At 35.3% G+C, this 19,634-nt stretch overlaps 1 protein-coding gene across 2 annotated transcripts in view; it reads left to right on the top strand.

The window, feature by feature from the left end:
- Positions 1 to 19,634, top strand: part of WDR72 (WD repeat domain 72) — a 118,298-nt gene that overhangs the window by 73,450 nt on the left and 25,214 nt on the right. For both annotated transcript variants that reach the window (XM_064456439.1, XM_064456440.1), the window contains one exon: positions 1,264 to 1,375. In XM_064456439.1, coding sequence (XP_064312509.1) covers positions 1,264 to 1,375 — 112 coding nt within the window. The remainder of the gene's footprint in view (positions 1 to 1,263; positions 1,376 to 19,634) is intronic.

Here is a 19,634-nt window from a genome sequence, read left to right as displayed (position 1 = left end):
TCTACAATAAAGGATTTTGTCACAAAGGACACCTACAGCCTTTGTTCTGCTTAATCATTTGAATTTACAAGGGCAGCTAGATATGTGACCGAGGACAGCCCACAAATTCACTGTACTTGATTAGTGAGATGAAACTGTCTCTCTTCCAGGCAGTTTGAGGGAGTCTGCATATCAACTTCAACTCATATTAAACTTAAATACTTTTCAATAGATTGTTTATCATATAAACAGAAAATGTTTATAATATAAACATATTTAAATTCATATTTAAGTTGAGGTGGAATACGCTGTCCTGAAAACTTTAGATTCTGTCTTTCAGGAAATTTCTTGTACTTGAGAATTAATACCTTCCTGAGGGGGAAAAAATTGTATTTATTTTCTGAAGGAAATACCAAACGAGGAGAAGGTATGCATGCTTCCATTCTGCACCATGCTGAAATTTAGACTGAGTAAGGATAGGAAAAGTTTGGGTCCATTGTGTAAGGTCTTCACATGCTTTGGAAACATCTTAGGTCTTCAGACTTTCCCAGTTTTCCTCGGGCTTCGCTGCTAAAGTAAAGGAAAGTAATAACTCCATCATACTGTCTCCACACTGCATTGTCTTAACACCCCTATGTGGTGCATCAGCTATTGCAAGTGACATTTATAGGCTGTTCATAATTCTGGCAGATGTTCCTTTTGGATAAAAGGAGTTTGAGGAATGGTATTTCTCTTTGTGTTAGACAAAAAAACGTATTGTATTACTGTATTTGAGCTAGACGAATAGAGGATCACCACGAATAAAACATTCTTTAAGCTTTTCAGGGAGAGGCTAGACAAAAAAAAATCTAAAAAAGTCAAAATACAAGGTCCTGACTGAGTCTATGAAGCATTTTTGCCCACATCATAGAAAAAAAATTAAGATACGTCTTATTAGTTGTTATCACCACATACGTTACTAATGTAAATTGTCATAAGCCCTGGAAATCAAGGAAGCAGTAGATGAATGATTCTGGTTTTGAGATTAAAGAAAATGAGTGTTTAATTAGTGGGAGGCAGTCATGATTGACAACTTGCACCATTTTATTGCTATCCAATTACCATTTATTTCTTAATATGTATGTAGAGACACGATTATCACTGTCTGAAAGATATTAAGTGTTGACTTTCTAATGACATTCACTGAAACAATCTTAAAACTTTGTACTAGTTAAAACTGTCAAATGCTTAGACAAATAATTGAAGTACTGATATAATCCAAATAATAACTTGAATTTATGACAGATTATTGAGGCAATGCAAGCGGTGCTGCTGGCAGAAGTTCAAAGGATTATGAATACCTTGAGAAAGACAGCAATCTGCAGAGAGCCATTGGCCGCAGTAGAGAATGGAAATGGTAAGTTACAGACCCTGCCAAAGACTGAGGGGAGGGATTTCCAATACATTAAAAAAATATTTCTTTGCCATGTGGGTGGAAAATTTATTGGTATATTCTTTTAGGAGAACCTTCTCTAGTACTTAGAAAAAGTTAGGAGTATGAGTTCATAATACATTATTTCTGTGTAAGACAAGCCAAACGGCGTATTTCTGACCTTATCAGGCTATGCATTTTCTCATATGATTGTCAAAGAGTTAAAGGACTTTCCCACTCTCTCATAATCTGTGAACATTAAAGAAGAAAAGTTTCTTTGATTGTATGATAGTTCTGGTATTGCAAATACATTTGCAAATAAAGGCAGGCAGTGTGTTTGAAATAGAATCAGTAAGTCATACTTAAAAGAAATTTTACAAATTTATATTTTCAATGACATCAGAACTCACACAGCACTAAAAATTAATTGCTGAAATTTTATAACTTCATAATGCAATACAGAACATTTTATTTTTCTTTTAGAAATAACCTCCCTGCAAGGAGATATCAAATGCGTTTTACAATTAGATCATTTCATTTTACAAGCAGCTTACTCTTTGCAACCTTACAGTGGTGCTAATGTTTGTGGTAAAAAAAGATTGAATTTATGTTATGAAGTTATGCTCTCTTTTTTTTTTTTTTTTTAGCCCATTATCTGAGTCTTAAAATTAAGTGACCTAAATTTTAGATCCAGTCTTATTAGTGACCCTTCTCTTGGGGAAAATAATTTATAATCTCATTGCATGTGTGTGCCTGCCACGAAAACTTGTTGCTGATCGGCTGGTTCCAGGATACTAAAAATAATCAGTGATACTTGCTGTCTCTATAATTTGGACTGTTGGAATACAGTGAAAATCAAAACCCTTTGAATAATTGTCATATATGAGTTTACGCTTTGCTTATACTAAAGATTGCTTTGAATAATTTTATGTGCTTTGGGACAAGATACATTGTAACAAAAACACTTGCAGCTGTAAATTTTTTATATATGGATTTAATTTCAAATTTCCTGAGTTTTCAGGGTGTATATCACTGTGGTGTTTTGACGTGGCTTACAACAAAAATGGGACTAACTGGAAGTTGCAAATGCAGATATCTGCAAACTCCAGATGTGTTTTGGTCTTTGGGTTTGTTTCAAAACCTTCTATAGTAGATGAAAAAACATCTGTTATGTGAAGTGCGCTGGAATAATTAAGAGTCTAGTAGTCAATTGTTTAATTAAATATTAAGGCTCACACAAGTTATGAATTCAGGTGAGTTGCTTAAGCTTTCCACTCTCTCAGAGGAGGATTTGGTTGTTTCTATGTCTAGTAAAAGAATTTTACTGTCGTTTTATTTTAGCCCTATTATTTGAAGGGTTATTCAACAAACAACTAGAAAGTTGCTGTGCTAGAATGAGCACAGTATTCATATGCATTTACACTGGTTAGGACTCTTTTTCATACTTCATGATCTGAACTACATAAATATATCCTGTAAAGCAGAGTGGATTTTTTGACATATGTTCAGCAGTTTAATATATTCTGGAATAGAAAACATACAGAAAGAATGGGAAAGAGATGTTACACTATGAGTATTTAATATCATATTAGCTTTCTTTTTGTTCTTGTTTCCATTCATGTTTTAGCTTGCATTATGTATCACAGTATGTAAATAGGACAAATATTCCTGTTTTGGTTTGTATGGTTTTCTAACAGTCACTACAAAGCTTGATGGGTTTATTCAGAATTCAACAAATATTTTTTTTGGTGATTTCTATTATGTTAGAGTATAACTATTTGTGGCACGTAACGATATGCAGAAATTATTAAAAACCCATCCAGGAGTAAGTCTGCAACCAGTGTAAATACTAAGACAAGTAATTATGTCTAGTTTTAGTCATCCATCTGATAGGTATGTCATCTTATATCTTATTAAATACACTGTATCTATGGGTTGTACAGTAGCTGTCATCTTGTGCAACATCAAGGTAAAGGCTAAATATTGTTTTAGGTTTTTCAGTCATAATTCAGGACTGGGATCACACACTCTCACCTGAAGTAAAGGTATCTGGATCTTGGCTGCCATCACCATTGTACCGTATTGCATTTACGTTTAACTGGAATTAATAGATTCGATCTGGAGATGCTTAACCTTGTTTAACTCAAGAAATTTTCACTGAAGTCAATAGAAGTTTTCTTTAAAAAGACAAACAGAACTTTCAGGATTTGACCTTCAGTTTTTATTATCCTTAAAGTTTATAGTACATTATATACTTGTCTTTTTAGAAAGCTCCTGACTTCTTAGGAAGCTCCTGCATCCTTACTTCATAGTTAAGGGTGATAGCATTTAGACAACAGCTTCACTTGTTGAATAATTTAAAATGCCGTATTTCCCTGTGGTTCCATACAGACAATTTGTTATTAATTGTATAGATATACTTTTCCAGAAACAAAGATAAGGAATTAAAAAAGCTATTCATGTAAAGCATGCCAGAGAAAGGGTTAACTGTGTTCTGTTTAGTACATTCTTCCATTGTTGCTAAATGGAAATGTAAATGCAAACAGCTGCAATTTCTTTATGTTAATGTCAGAGAGAATAATTTTGGACCTGTTCCAAACATATTGATAGCAATCTTACCATTGATTTCTGCAAGCTTTGCTTCAGTTCTTCAGAAAAACTGAGGTTTTCCCTAATTTTTTTTTTTACATTTGTCATAATTCTGAAGAAGTATATTGCACTTAATTCCTTCTTGCCTTTTTTCTGAACACTGATAATCTCAGGTTAATGGTACCATTTAACAGGTCAGTATGATATTGCTTTCCACTGCCATGTGAGTCAGAGGCAGCGATTTTAAAATCTTAAGAATCAGTTTATCCACTTCTTTTTGCATAATCTAAGAGGAACTAAGTTTGCTGATATTCTTCATTCATTTCTCATTTGTAGTATTTGATCTTATGACATACATACATACCTAGTCCCCACCCACCCATGTGCAGAACTTCTTTGATCAGAGGAAAAGTGGTGGTAATACCAGTGTTCTCATTCAGTAGCTCAGTGGTTGGATTTAAAGAAATTGGATAGTCCCCCCTGTAGTTGATTTGAAAGTAATTCATTGCTTATCCTCAAGGAATTCTGCAGTGAGTCATCTACAGAAATTGTTTTACTTTTCATGGAAATCTCAAAATATTTGCAAGGGTGAGAGTTATAAATGAGATTCCCTAACCTCCAGGTGTGTGTTGCGTGTAGGACTGTGATCTCCTTATAGCTATGTCACTGAAGCATTTTCCTACGTGCCATCCTTGGAGGCCTATTTCTTCTAATGCACAGGGACCCCATGATAGCATACATGTTCTTCTGGAATTGTATGCCTCAATTTTTTGTAAAATGTGAAGGACTGGATTTATTTACCTTTTAAGAAAATTATGATAATAAATGTGCTTAAGATGTTCATACTCAGATACTGAATTGAGGAACTGATGTGTGTGATATTCCAGGAACACCAAAAACTGGGGAAGTGAAAGGAAAGCATGAAGTGCAAGCTTTATTCCTACACACAGAATATTATCTTAACTGCTTCCTAGATTTGTGAAAAATCACACCGCTAAGACTAGCTTGCAATAAATTTTGGTTTGCGCTTATAAATTCCTAGTTTGAGAAACTGCTAATGATTCAAGCTTTTAAGTATATTTGAACGCTATTAGCTATAACCCGTCTTTTGTATGTGGTTTTGGAGCTCTCTAAACTATTCAATTAAATAAATTGGTTCTTGCAGGGGAAAAAAGCTTCTGCTGATAAGTACCAGACTGAAATTAATGGTGGCAACTGAATTCCATATGTTGGAATTGTCAAAGATTTATCTAGAATATAACAATATGTTTTGTTAAAATGAGGAGTCCATTCAGTAATGGCAAATCAATGAAAGGCGGGATATAACAGCTTCTGTTCACTGGAAAAGCATAGTGACCTGCATCAGAGGGTTTCAAACACTTCCGTTGTCTGGGTTTCAGAAATCTGTCCAGTTGCTGGCAACTTTTTCTGTAACAACTCTTAGGAAGTCATTCTGTGACTGCATCTTTCTGCATAGCAACAGAATCTTCTTGCCTGCCTGCAAAGTCTTAAGGTTTTGTCAAGTACAAGTAAGGAGAAGGGTTATTCTTTCTCTGATATTTTCTTTCATATTGTCATCTTGTTACAACCTACTGCCTTTTCATATTAGTCAAATATATGTTCTGACACATTATTTAAACAAACAAAAAAGACTAATGCCCAGAGCCACAGTTGCCTTTTGGGTCTGTTTGGAACATTGATATCACAAAGATTATATAGGATTTCAATGAAAACTTGTCCTTGGTTGCCTGATTGCTGGGGAAATAACTTTTAAGGGTGTTAAACCCATTGATACTCTTATTTACTGTAATCACATTAATGTAATTTGTATTGTTTGTGTTCTTGTGAAACACCACATGCCCAGAAGACTTGAGGAAACTCCAGAAAACTCTGAGGAATCAATTTCTGGCTTAATGTTTTACATTCATATCCTTACATTTCCCTTACTGTGTTTAGTTTCAAATTTGGATTTGAGCTTGTGATGTATGTAATGTATTCAGGCTTTGAAAGTGCAGCTGCTTGCCTTGCTGTGGCTGGGTTTCATATCCATATCCAATGTGAATCAAGTAATCAAGCAAAATCTGGAAAAAGGGTGTCCAGACAAAATGTGTTGGAGTCCTAGAAATGCACATAACCAGAAAATAAAAGGTATCAGTGCAGCTCTTGTGGATTGACTACTTGTACAATCAGGGATTAAGTTGCAGGGGGCGTGGCAGGAACAGCAAATCATGGGAGGATTTCTGACAAACAAAAGAAGAAAAGGCTAAAGAGAAAAGAAAAATGGGATACAAAGGAACTGGAGGTAAAAAGAAAAAAGTCTAGGAAAATGGGGAACAATAATTATAAGTCTGGCAATAAAACATGTACAAAAGGTTACTAGTTTTCCAATGGAAATCACAACCAGGTTGCTGATTAATAAAATTTAAGAATATAATTTGATCCCATTTCTGGTATGATAAAGGTTACGATGAAATTGGAACTAGGAAATGAGGAAATTTTGACAGTGTGCATGATTTTGGATTGAAAGAAATTGAGAAATGAGATCATTAAATGAACAAGCAGTTAAGAGTCCGTGTATCCCAGCAGCATGGCTTTTGAAGACCATAAGAGAAAATACTCCTTTTTTAGCACATTCAAATCGCATCAAAGATGACAATTGAGTCATCTGGGAGAAAACAAAAGGCAATAAGAAGAATCTTTCATTATGACAGATATCCTAAAGGAAAGCATGTAAAGAGTTTGTGTTAGTTTTTATAACTTATTTGTCAAACACACAGATTTTACTCTTTTATAAATATATATATATATATATGCAGATATTTGAAGGAACTTAAGGTGATTTACCCTGTGCAGGCTGTTTAAAGATTTTATTGCTTTAGAGGAACCAACAGTACTTCCTGATGCTTTCTCAGACTAGTTCAATTTTTCAAGGGCATTGAGATTAACTATGGCTCCAGAGCTTACGTTTCCACTGGCCAAAAAGTAAGCTCAATAGGACTAATAGATTGCACTTAGTAGTGATGAAATTATGTTTACATGAACCCTCCCTAAATTTTCTTCAAGAACAGCATTTCTACACTGTATCAAAATTCTATTTACAAAAGGTGGTGATAGCTGATCTGGTTAGGTCACTGTAGAGTCCTTTCATCTAAGTTGAAATCTGAATCAGGCCACTGTTGTCATGAGGTAAGCATAGGTTTTGGTAAAAATGAGTGACAGTGTTAATGTGAAGGATTCTTTACAGTTCAAGAATTCTTTTCATACATGGATCCTCCAAAATGCATAAACTGAAATGTCCTTTTGAGCCTTACAGTATCTGTGAGTAAAACACATACTATTTCAAATGAAATCAAACTGTTCCTCTTCCTATGTAGTCTCTCTGTGCTCTGAAGTATTTCCAAACTTTAGTTTTAGTTCTAGAGTAACATCTGAACCAAACACTATGATCGTGTTGTCTTGCAGTTGTAACTTTTCAGCTGGTTTGACTTTTTGACTTCTTGCTTCAGATATCTTCCTGTCTGGCATATTTCACATTTTTCCAGTTTAACTACCTTTTCCTGTTGCATGTTCCATGTTCCATCTGGATTCTTCCAGGCTCTTTTATTCCTTTACATTCCCATTTTCCATTTCCTCTTTTTCCTGAGAAACAAGAATGTTAAAAATTAGCTGCAAAATGAAATTCCCTTTCTCTGTCCACTCTGTTCTTATTAGTGCAAACATTTCAGCCAGTAAGATCAGAAAGTCTTTTAGATGGAACTGAAATTTTCTGCTCTTGGACAAGTTCATGCACATAAAAATTCACTAAACTATTAGACTTACTTCAGGCTGTTTTAAAACAATTTTCTGGCAGGCCAATTTTGTGTGCGCATGCATTAACAATAAGCAGTATAAGAAATGATTCTGTAATCAACATTGCATCACTATTAATGAGAATTAGTTTCATCTATAATCTCATTTTAGTCTGTGAAACAGCAAACCAATTAATCTAGCATTTGTTTGATGAACGGACTTTGAGTGTAAGCTGGTGACAGCAGTAGCTTTCCTCTGCACTGAATATGCATTAAAAATGAGTGTATTATATCCTAGCTTCATATTACAAATATTTCCAGTAAAAGAATACAAATCAATGTTATATTTTAGCATTTAACCTGTGGTTTGACTATATCACTGTATCATGTCTTATATATCCAATTAAAACTGTATTTTGATCCAGTAGTCTTTAATACTAGTGGTCAAATACTAAAGGAAGTAAGCTTAAAGACTTGTTCTAGAACTACAGCTTATTTCATTCCAGGCATCATATATTTTACCAGAGAACTCCTTAATGTAGCAGAAATCAGATTTGGTGTGTATTTTTACACAAAATCAAATTGTGCAGGCGCCATCTCAGACTCCTCCAAAACATTAGGAAGGATAGGATTCACTGGTCAAGGAGGCAGTAAGGATGACATGTGTTCTAAATTCAAATGCGCACTATAGTTTGGACAATCGTTTTCTGTGTGCTTTTCAGTGTTTACTGAATGGGAAGAACCTCTAATATACCTTCTGTTTAGATCTTTAAACACTTTTTTTGGGCTACTAATATAGACCTATAAAATTATCATTGGTTCATTTTCAGTCTCTACTGATTATTTAGAAGTTCATTTGGTAAAGGCAAAGTACAACACAAGTCTTTCAGAGATTTGAGAGCTGGTTCTGAGTTGGGGCTTCAGAATAACAAGTGAAGGAACTGCAAGTACTCTGTGTTTAAAGTAGCGTCCCCAGATTTTTTTAAGCAAGCCTCTGTCTTCTACTGTTTGGGTTTGTTGGGGGGATTTTTGTTGGTTTGTGTTTTTTTTTTTGTTTTGGTTTGTGGTTTTGTTGGGGGTTTTTTTGGATTTTTTTTTTGTTTGGGGTTTTTTTGTGGATTTTTTTTATGAACCACACCTTGTCACATCTTACTTCCTTGTTCTGAATGCCTCTTTGCCTATATTGTTGTTCTTCATCAAACACAGTCTTCAGACTTGCTAATAGTATATAATTTGTTACCCTTATAGTTTAGTTGGAACCCTGGTTTTATGACTAATTTAGTATGCAAAGCCATGGGTCAAGTCTCAAAATGTTCCTTTAGAGCTGGAAGACATGTAAATATACCATGGAAAATAAGAATGTAAGTTATGTTGTGATGTTTTAATTTCTTGTGTGTCATACTTTCTTTTCATCAAGTTGCGTCTGTATAACATGAGTCTTAATTCCATCCAGAAAGGTAGAGAGAAAAAAAACCTATTGTTTTTCACCCTGTTTGATTATGTTTTGAAGTTTGTCCTTCTACTATTTTAACTTGGCAATACTCAGTCTTAACAGCGTGAAAGAATCTGGGCAGTTAAAGTAACTCGCAGGCCTTAATGGTTCTTCCCTGCCTCACTCTTTATTTGTCCTTTCACTCACCCAGCTTCTGTAAAAGCTTGTAAATAAAACAGCAAAAAAAAAGAGAATACTTTAGTTCTAAGTGTTACACTTCTTCCAAAATTTGTTGTGCTAACAGCTCTTGCAAAGCTGAAGATTTTCTATTACGGATCTGTTATGAGAAGCAGGCTGGGGGGAAGTACCTCTATGTATAGTCCATTATTAGTACTGAAACTTAGCCCTTTGCTAATAGCCATAGAGGAGAACAACACAATAACAGAATGCCTTGTTTATAACAACACTCCATCTAGATTTTTTCTGGGTTGTATTTGATGTTCTGTAATCTCCAGCCTCCTGATACAATTTTTATAAATTTCTTCCTGTAAAATTTCTTTGCTATTTGCTTATATACAGTGTTACAGGTACACGAAGGTCAGGAAAGATTTAAATAGGTCCTACCCTAGAACGCCTGGCAAGCTGGATGCCTTTCAGAGAAAGGAGTGGTTCAGAAAAGGATGGATAAGTGGGATGATCCCCAGGTAGAAGTGTGTTCTCTGTATTATGTGATTATACTGTTGCCCTGCTTGAAAAAGTTTTGCAAGAGTTTGGCAGTGTTTTTCCTTTCCGGGCTCTGTTGCCTGGCTTTTGCTTATTATGGGGAATAAAATCTTGCTGAGAGGTTTTGATTGTGGTTAGCTGTGGCTTGTATTGTCTTGGGCTGTTGAGAAGCCAGACCAATCCGCAGTGTGCAGCTAACAATTTTTCCCATGTTTTTGTTAATCTTCTCTTATGTGATCAGAATAGCATTTATTTAAATTTTTTTAGGATATGTGAAGCAAGTTATTACATACCTCCTGATTTTGAATATTGTATTTTTGAATCTTTTAGAAGATATGGAATTGGTTCCTGAACCTAGTCTATAACTATATTTGAAATGTTTTTGTCCTTGAATTTCAGAATATCTGACTCCCTAACTTATATGAAGGGAAATTATAAAATTAAGTCAACTCAAATATTGAACTAATCAGTAGTGCAGTAATTATCTGGCCATACGACAAGTTAAATGCTTTAATAGTATTGTTTGTTTAATAAATGTCCTTGCAGAAAGAGAGAAATTACTTTAAACTAGATGGAAATTTTCCATTCTGTATTTTGTGAAAAACACACTGAAAGGTAGAACTACTTTATTTATACAAGTCTTCATTATTAGTATCAAAGTTGAGAGTCTAGCTAACACTCACCCAGCAGAGCAACACAACAGAACAGTGCTTGTCTCTAATAATAAGAGAGCAACACATCTGCCCTAGCAAACAAAAATCAGAAATAACTCAAAAGCAGCCTTTTTTGCCTATCAAGCTTATTGAAAAAAAAAAAACAAAGAAAGAAAACAAACCAAAACTGAACCAGTTGTAGGTACGCGTATATCCATTAGTATGTAGAAAGTATATCAACAGAACTGTGTGCACTTCCGTGCCTTCACACATTTTTAGAAGTCTTAGTACGTCCATTTGTATTTCATGTCTCTTAGGTAATCCAGAATCTATTTTTTTATATATAAAGATGAGCTCACTGTTGTTTTAAAGTAGGTAAACAGTATTAATAGAAATAGTATTTCATATTTGGAGGGTACATAGAACTAATGTGCACAAGATTACTTCCAAATTCTGAAGTTTAATAAGTATATTGTTCTGTATTTTCTTCTCTCATGCCTGGTTCATATTCAGTGTTTCAGCATATGCTTTATTTTAAGGCCCAAAGCTAGATCCACCAAGTATTCTATCTTGCTCTAGGATTACATTTTAGTTCTTCAGTTGTACTTATTAATAAAGATGGCACTTCAAATGTTAATGAATACAGAAATGCTTCCAGTACATATAAGAAATTTTTTTCTCAAATTCGAAGTATTATCACCAGAAGATTTTTTTTTCCCCTCCCCCTACTCTTGAAAAAATTCAGCTTGTGTCACACTTAAGATATCTATCGCTAATTCTGTAAAGACCAGGTGCCTCTGTTCTCATATGATGGATGTTAGTCACATCACCTTGTGCACTACTAGAAGATGCTCAGATAGCCTAGTGAAGAGCGTGAAGTAGGAACCCAAATCCAGAAGTTGGTTTTTTTTTTAGAATAGCTGGTCTGTGTATACTTTTCTTCTCTACCACCCTTACATCAGGATAGGTTTGGGGTTACCTTTTTCTTTTCCTTTTTTCCTTTAGCTACAGAGGCAAATTTAAAAAGAAAGAAACAAAACGTATCTGACTTAAGTAAAGCATGCCTGCTCAGTTTTCTGTACCAATCATGTTGTTCTATTGCTAAATTTTCTGTTCCTTTTGGAAATGGAGTACTGTCAAGGTTTTGCATCTCATCAGACAAGACGTTAATGCTGACAATGAATGTAAATCTGTCTTAACTGAAAATATAATTTATTTTCTTTATTTTTATGTAAGTTAACCAGTCACTGGTTTTAATTTGTATTTTCAGGAAAAAGTAGCAATTTTATGCAAATTAGGGAGATCTTTCAAACAGGTGTGTCCCAGATAATCTTAGCAGATTAAGGCCACCCTTAACCCACAGGAAAGAATTTGTTATTTAATTAGTATGTGCCTCTTGGTTTGAAAGGTTTGAAAGGAGCCCCTTTCACTAGAGACCATTGTTATCCATCTCAAGGAATGACATGAATTACACTGCAGCAATAGACTATATTAAGGAATAATTTAAAAAGATCATGAGTGTAAACTAGTGCTTTTCTGTAATGAAATACAGTGGTTTGGATGCATGGTTAGGAATGTTTTAAAATAGGGGTTGTATGTGCTTAAGGACTTATTTCAGTGACAAGCATGCTAGAAATAAAGCTAAAGCATCAGTAGAAGGTCCAATCCAACAAGCATAGCATGCAGATCTACCTCATGTGTATGGGGACAGGAAGACATGTCATAAACAAGAATAGACTGACGGACATGGCAGAGAGAACCATTGTTTCCAGTCTTCTTGTGATAATTGTAGGTAGCAGCCATATTTGTAAAACAATTTCTCTAATGTTCTATGGCTTATAAGGGAGTAATTTCCCTCAGCCTGGAGGAAGCTGGTTTTTGTGAAGGGTCTTGAATGGTCAGCACAAATGTATGCTGTTTTTCGGTTATGCTCTAATATAGCTCACAGATATTATAGGGCAGTATTGTTTTCCACTCTTTGTGTCTCTTAAAATGTGCCTTTCACCATTTGGTTCTAGTACCTAAAGTGGATTTAAGGAGTTAGGGCTACTCTGGAATAATAACCCTCCTTCCCTCACTGCCCGCCCCCTGCCAAGTCCCACCAAAGTTGATACTGCAGTTTGAACCTTAACTGTGTGATGTGGATGAATTTCACCTAAATTGATGAATGAATAACATGGCAAGCATTATCTACTTTATGGGGAAGCAAGATTGATAATTTTGGAATGGATGGTCAGATATATTACAGTATATTTTCTATCTTAAAAATAGATCTGTAATACTGTATTATATTTATATATCCATTAGGAATATAATAATACAAAATAAAGAATTTTCTGTATTTTTCCAGCTGTCTTTGTGCGATATTTGCAATTATATATGAGATTTTAGGGTAGAATGTGAGGGGGAGCTGTCCCTCTTATAAAAGATATTGTAGTGTGCAGTGCTTTTAGGAGTCAAGCAGTAAAAGCCTTGCAATAAAACAAAAACCCTTAAGAATCTTGTTTATTGAATTCTGTTGTCTAAAACTGCCAAAAATAAATTAATAGCTGTTACCACTGCTGTGCTCTTTTTGTTCACAAGAAAAATATCTTGACATATTTTTTTCATTTTGTGATTGGTGCATGTTTCAAGGGTATAAATTAATCTTCAAAGGATCCTAGGGAATATCTTTCCTGGACGCTTCACTTATACATCAAGTTGGCCATGTTAGCAATCTAATCACAAACCTGTAATTCAGTGGACAACAATTTCTTATTGTGAACAGCATAGCAGCTTTTACTATCGTTTAGGTCAGCCTAAGATTGCTGATGCACCATATGTTTCAGGCCATGGATGATGGATGGTATCCTCTGGTGCCCATCCCTAAGTGATTGGAAAGATTGAAGACACACAGTTCACTTAAGCTTGCTTACTATTACCTCAAGTAATCAGTGTGATAGGCAAACCTGTGCTCTTTATGTCACACTGCCCAACTTTCTGCAGGGACATTGTGTCAAAAAAACAATCTAAGAACATTTCCAGATGACAGGCAAGTTACTAGAACAACCATTTAGCAACTGGATTCATCTAAAAAGCTTAATAACATGGAAAAGTCAATACAGGTTTTTAAAACACCTTTATTTATATGAACCAGTCATGGTGTTTTGTTTTTAAAGTGTTTTTATTCCAAGATTGAACTTATGGAACAGAAAGATATAATAATGCAATCCTTCTCGTAGTTCAGCCTTTAGGATGTCAAAATATAGCATTCCCAATATTAATCGGAGAGTAATGCTACTTGAAATAATTTTTAATGCTTTAGAAGTTTTAAATTTTGTAGTTAGAAACACATAATATCAGTTTAAAGTCTAAGACAAAAATCTTTTTTTCCCAATGCCTGTCTCAACTGATAACAGTCAATTTCCCCAACTCCATTGGACCCATATCTAACCCAGGCAATTGAGAACATGTTCTTTTTTGTCAGGTTGTACTGTGGTGAGGAGTCTTTTATATGATACAGGAAGAGAATCCTAGATGATACTCTAAATCTCATTTTGCATAAGAACCCTGCAAGACTTGCAGCTTGTATGCTATCAGTCAGAATAAATCCAACCAAATAATATCAAGTGAGGTGTTCAAAATGTTATCATTTAAAACTGCTCTGGGTGTATGTTGTTGTACAAATGGGTCTTTTTGTTGTTGTAAAATAACTTGGTGGAAAACTGAGTACATAGGTCAAAGTATCTGTGTGCCACATCAACCATGAAAAAGGAGCTAGGCAGTTCTGTGAATTTAAACTCTGTAAAATGCTCATATAGCCTGTCACTAATGAACATATTTTTGTGTATGCATTTTTTAATTCATGAGCATAGCTACTGCATGCACTTTTGTTAAAGAGGTCATAGACTTACAGGATGTTTTCCTGAAGTAATAGACATAGCTTATTTTGAACACTAAATTCTGGCAGCTATTCTGATGTTATTTTTAAATTTTGTCTCAACTTGTTTGCCTTACTTGATCAGTTACTGGTTTCACAGTTATTACATTAACCTAGTTAGGTGACTGTACCCTAACACCAAAATAAATATTTTTTGTATTTGAAGTGAGCAGTTAATGAGAAGTGCTAGTAAATAGTTTAAATACCATTTGAAAACTAGCCACTCCAAAGTCAGAATTTCAAGGCAGGCTTCCTCTTGTCTGTCCTTTAATAGCTGAGACACTGAATTCCATAACCAGAGACAATTTAGGCAGCAACCTCTAAAGTAAATATTAAACTAAGGTAATGGAAAGAAAAAGCTATTCTGAGGCAGAGAGTTTGGGGAGCGGTGATTAACACTGACCTTAAAACCAAGGCTGTCAAAGAGGTGGGGAGGAAATGTGTTGATATTAGTAAGGCTCATCACTTAACTGCACAGTAGAAATTTTTAGAAAGCTGAATAAGAATAATTCTTTTAGACACGGCCTGAATACATGAACCTGTCCATGTTAGAACTGTGCTTTTGCAGTCTCTGACACTTTGGTTGCCTACTGGGACACCTCCTGGAGAGAGGTAAGTTTACTATAACTTGTTCCGAAATGAGGATGCTCCCACTTAAACCTTTGCCCTCACACTAGAGCACTACAGCTGAGATATCAACACAAATTGAAGTATATAAATAAATGCAAGGATGAATGAAAGCATTTCAAATATAGAATGCACTAGACTAGAATAGTTTAGTTGGAAGGGACCTACACCAATCATCTAGCTCAGGCCACTACTTGGCCTTGTTAATGAGAGAAACACCTATAACTCAGTAAAAAGAACTTTAAATGTCTGCAAACACATTTTTCTTCAAAGGAGAGTTGATGAGACCAAATGAGAGCAACTTCTGGAAGGTTGCTTTAGCAACCCCATAAGCCAGGTATGCGATAGGAACTTTAACCAAAATAGGGCACAATCAGTCAAACTCATATACTCTGAAAAATTCTTTGTGGCATTCTTTGCTTTTCTAAAATCAGAAGTGTCAGTCAATGTGAAAATGTCTACAGGAGAAACAGTTATAGTCCCAACATCTTTTCTTTCTTCTTTCCAACTATTCTGACTTGGATAACTGTGAAAGTATAGTCATCTTCATTTGAAAGTAGCCTGTAGAAGTTAAAAACAGCGCCTAAAACAGCATTGAGGTATCCAGAATGAAATTTGTGGAGACAGAGGGACAGAATCCCTATAAACAGAATTTAGGTATTTGAGCAGTGAAGAAAATCTCATTAGCCTTTTATACTTGTGTTAATATCAGAGAATAACATGGGGCTCAAGCACATGCATTGATCTTAAATGTTGTGGTCTATGTTTGCTTCACATCATGACTGTTACGTCAGAATAGCAACAAGGACGGGCCGGAGTGGGAGAACCCATGCCCTGCATGTAAGAAGTCTGGAAGTGACTGGGTCATAGCATTTGGCTCAAAGTTGAGACTTTCAAACTAAAAAGGTAGTACAGCTTCAACAAGTGTGAATCACAGGCAGCTAAATACTATTTAAAATCTGAACAAAATACCCTCAATTACTAATGAAAAGAGAAGTCACAGCTCTCACCAGAATTTAATAGTGGCCCACAAGTCAGGACTGTTTAGGCGACTGTAAACGCTTTATATTGTTCAGGCAGTGTTGGCTTTTTTTTTTTTTTAATGAATGTTTCCTAGATATCACAAGCACAGAGATAAGCATTCAATTTCTGCTAAAAGCAAATGCAGTGTAATAATCCACAGGTTTTGCAAATATGTATTTTGTGAAATCAGCAGCATCGTGTTGGTAAAGAATGTAACTACATCTAAGTCATTAGGAAGATAGAGATTACATTTTGGAAAAAGTAAATAACTTCATTTCTGGGGGAAGCAGCACCGTGGGTAGATTTTGGCTTTTATGCAAAATGAGTTTTCTTCTGTATCTTTTAAATGAGGCACTTCTCCCTGAACAATCAGCCCTATCATTGCAATAAGAAGCCTGTGATTATTATATTTTTTCAGTCACTGCAGTTAAACAGAAAGCAGGTGAAGCTACTGCAATCTGCTGTCCCTTTTAAAATCCTGTAAAGATGGCAGACACTTATGTTAAACACAGTGGATTGTTGGTAAAGTTAACCGTGTGCATCCAAAAGTGGCAGAATATAGACTAAGGTGCAACCTCAATCTGTGCTGTAATAAAGTAGCTGTTCATCTGTGGTCAGAGATCGTCATGAAAGACCTTGAGTTCCTTCACTTTATTTTCAGAAAGGCCATCAGACAGCTTTGCATCATCTAACTCTATCAATCAAGGACCTCAACCACTGCTTTCTGCTGAAAGCTTTCCTGTTTGGTTCTGTTTTTCACAGACAGCTCAATAACTTGTCTGTGGAGCTGTGATAAATGTACCATGTGCTTCTAAACTGTCTCTTTAACACTGAGCTGAATTTCAGCTTGTAGTGGTTGTGACTAATTGTTATAATCAGAAACATTTTATTTATTTCCAATTATTATTCCATAGTCCCTGATTATCTCTGTTTTTCATTTATTCTTTGGCAATGGTAACATTTGAAAGCTGGCCGGCATACAATGGACTGCTAGAAAACTAGATTTTACTCACTGAACAGCCTGCATAGTATAAAGAATACAATTAAAGTGAACCTGTATGAACCAGAAGGATAAATTTCTAATACTTTTTTTAGCAAAGTATGTATTAAACCCATTTTTAAATCTAAATTTTCTTACTTCTGTTTTGCAAGTCATTCCTAAGTGTGTGGGTTTTTTTCAGTGTGTATATAAAACAGTATGTATAAAACAGGGCTGGTATCACAAAACCTCATACTATTTGGGCACAATTGTCTGTTTTTGCTGAGGAGGCCCAAAATAGAGCTATTACAGCAAATGAATAACTTCTCACTCTGAAAGAAGGTGGTTCTTTTAGATCAGGTTGTAGGTCAATGTCAGGGCAGGGTGAGGAAACTCATATCGCACCTGTCACCAAATGAGCTTCACTCCTGATACAATATAAAAAGGACTTCAAGGTTGGTAAGTGTTAAAAATTGGATATGGGGACAAATATGTAAAATATGGGGAGGTAGAAGAGGTTTCATAGTTGAACACTAACTCCAGAGGGAATTGGGTAGCTCTTACCTTTTTAACACTTAAGTTATGGTCTTACAAAATCTTAAAGAGAAGACTGAAATTAAGTGCAGTTTAATGACTGAGAAAGCATGATGATTTTTGTCAAAGAAGCATGTAAAGTGTGTTGTAGTAAATTAAGGTCCTAACAAGGAATGCAAATAAAAGCCTTATGTTTTAGGTTGTTAGACATCTTGGACCTTATGCGCAGAGAAACTGTTCCTTTGAAGTAAAAAAAATAATTATTGCAGTATGTTTATCACTGTGATAATATGCAAGTTCTACTTAAAAAGTTCTCAGCTGTTTAGTTCATGCAACTTGCAAAACTGTAGTATGCATTCAGCATCAAAGTAAAACATATTTTCAGGGGAGAAATGGCATATGAAATTACTTCTTAATAGAAAATAAAAGCCACAGATGGCAGAATCTGTTCTGGGATACGTGAATGTGGCTCCTATCAAGCATAATTGTGCTAAAGACTGGCACCTAGGACTTAAATTTGGCCCAAAGTTCGATAAAACGTACGAAAATAAAGAACTAGTTTTCTACTTTTCTCTGTAGTGGTTTTAGCAGAAGAAGAAAGGGCATAAGGCATGTTAATTGCTTTTGGGAATACGCTGTTCCAGGTTAAGAAGAATAAATATTACACACTCTGGAAAGCATGTTGATTTTTAGTGGACAGTACTAATTTACACATTCCCCATTTAGAGCACAGAGGTAATACTAAAAAATGGATCATTTGATGGGTGCAGCAAAAAATACATATATTGGGACAATTCTCATTGTCCGTGTCACTGCATAAATGTGCAGAATAAAATATAAAATGGAATGGTGTTGTACTGCATGAAAAGCAGGAGAAGTAGTAGAAAACAGCAGCCCACCATGCATTAGCTGTCACTACAGTGGTGTAGGGGCAGAGGGTGCATCAGAGCACAGCTAGGAGATTTATTTAACAAATTTAGTATATAGGACCTATCTGGGATTATTTTCTCTAAGAGAATTATTTCCTGGTATTCCAGTGCCAGGTGTGTTCAGTAACCTTTCTGACTTCTTCCCATACTTACACCCTTTCAAGCCCATAATGAAAGCCACTCTGTAGTATGCATTTTTTGCTCCTGCTGAGTAAAGCCAAATAGAATTTCTGCTTATAGGTGATCCCACTAGGTGAATCTCTTGAGCTCCTCTTCTCTCTAATTAAAGCATTTTCAGATGTTGGTTAAGAGATGTATCTCAAAATGGTGAATCTAATTCCATACTGCACTGTTCTGCTTTGCACTGTTTTACCAGTAAACAATTAATATAAGTCCAGCAGATTTATTAATGGAAGATTTACTTTGCTAGGCAGAAGCTTCTGCTGGTGCACAGCCTTGTAGGGTCTTCTCAGGGGAAAATGGGTATGAAGCTATTGTGAACAACTCTTTGTTGACTTCCAAAATGGCTTGTACTCTCATAGCTGAAAAATAGAGCAGCCCTAAAATAATCTGGCTGGGGTTTTGTTTTTTTTTTTTCATTTTATGGCATTTTCCAAAGATCCCAGGTATATTCCTTTTTGGAGACAGATGTGCGTCTGGAATACCAAGGCACAGTTTGGGGGTGGAGGGAGCAGGGAAGGGGTTAAATTAGGAGCACAACTGTATATTAGACACTGGTTGCCCACTATAGAGGTCATGTCGATTGTAAAGCACAGTGAATGCAATGTTTTTAAGGAAATCTGGCAGACTCATAAAAATACATATAATATCTAGTAGCAGGAAAGAAATCAAACAAGACTACATTTTAATGATGCAGTAAGAAATTCTCTTGTGGAGGCTACTGCTGTCTTAAATACACAAAGCAAAGCTGCAGGCAGATTTCTGAGCAACTTTTATAATCTAATCTATTTATAATCAAATTTTATTGCAATTACATGCAGGCTGGGAGTGCAGGAGCTGGTTACTGTTCCTGGTTCCCTAAATGAAT

Source organism: Phalacrocorax carbo, chromosome 7 (genome assembly GCF_963921805.1).
Source record: "Phalacrocorax carbo chromosome 7, bPhaCar2.1, whole genome shotgun sequence".
NCBI classification, from domain to species: domain Eukaryota; kingdom Metazoa; phylum Chordata; class Aves; order Suliformes; family Phalacrocoracidae; genus Phalacrocorax; species Phalacrocorax carbo.
The sequence above is the reverse complement of the archived record's forward strand: the minus strand, read 5'-3'. Positions and strand labels throughout refer to the sequence as shown.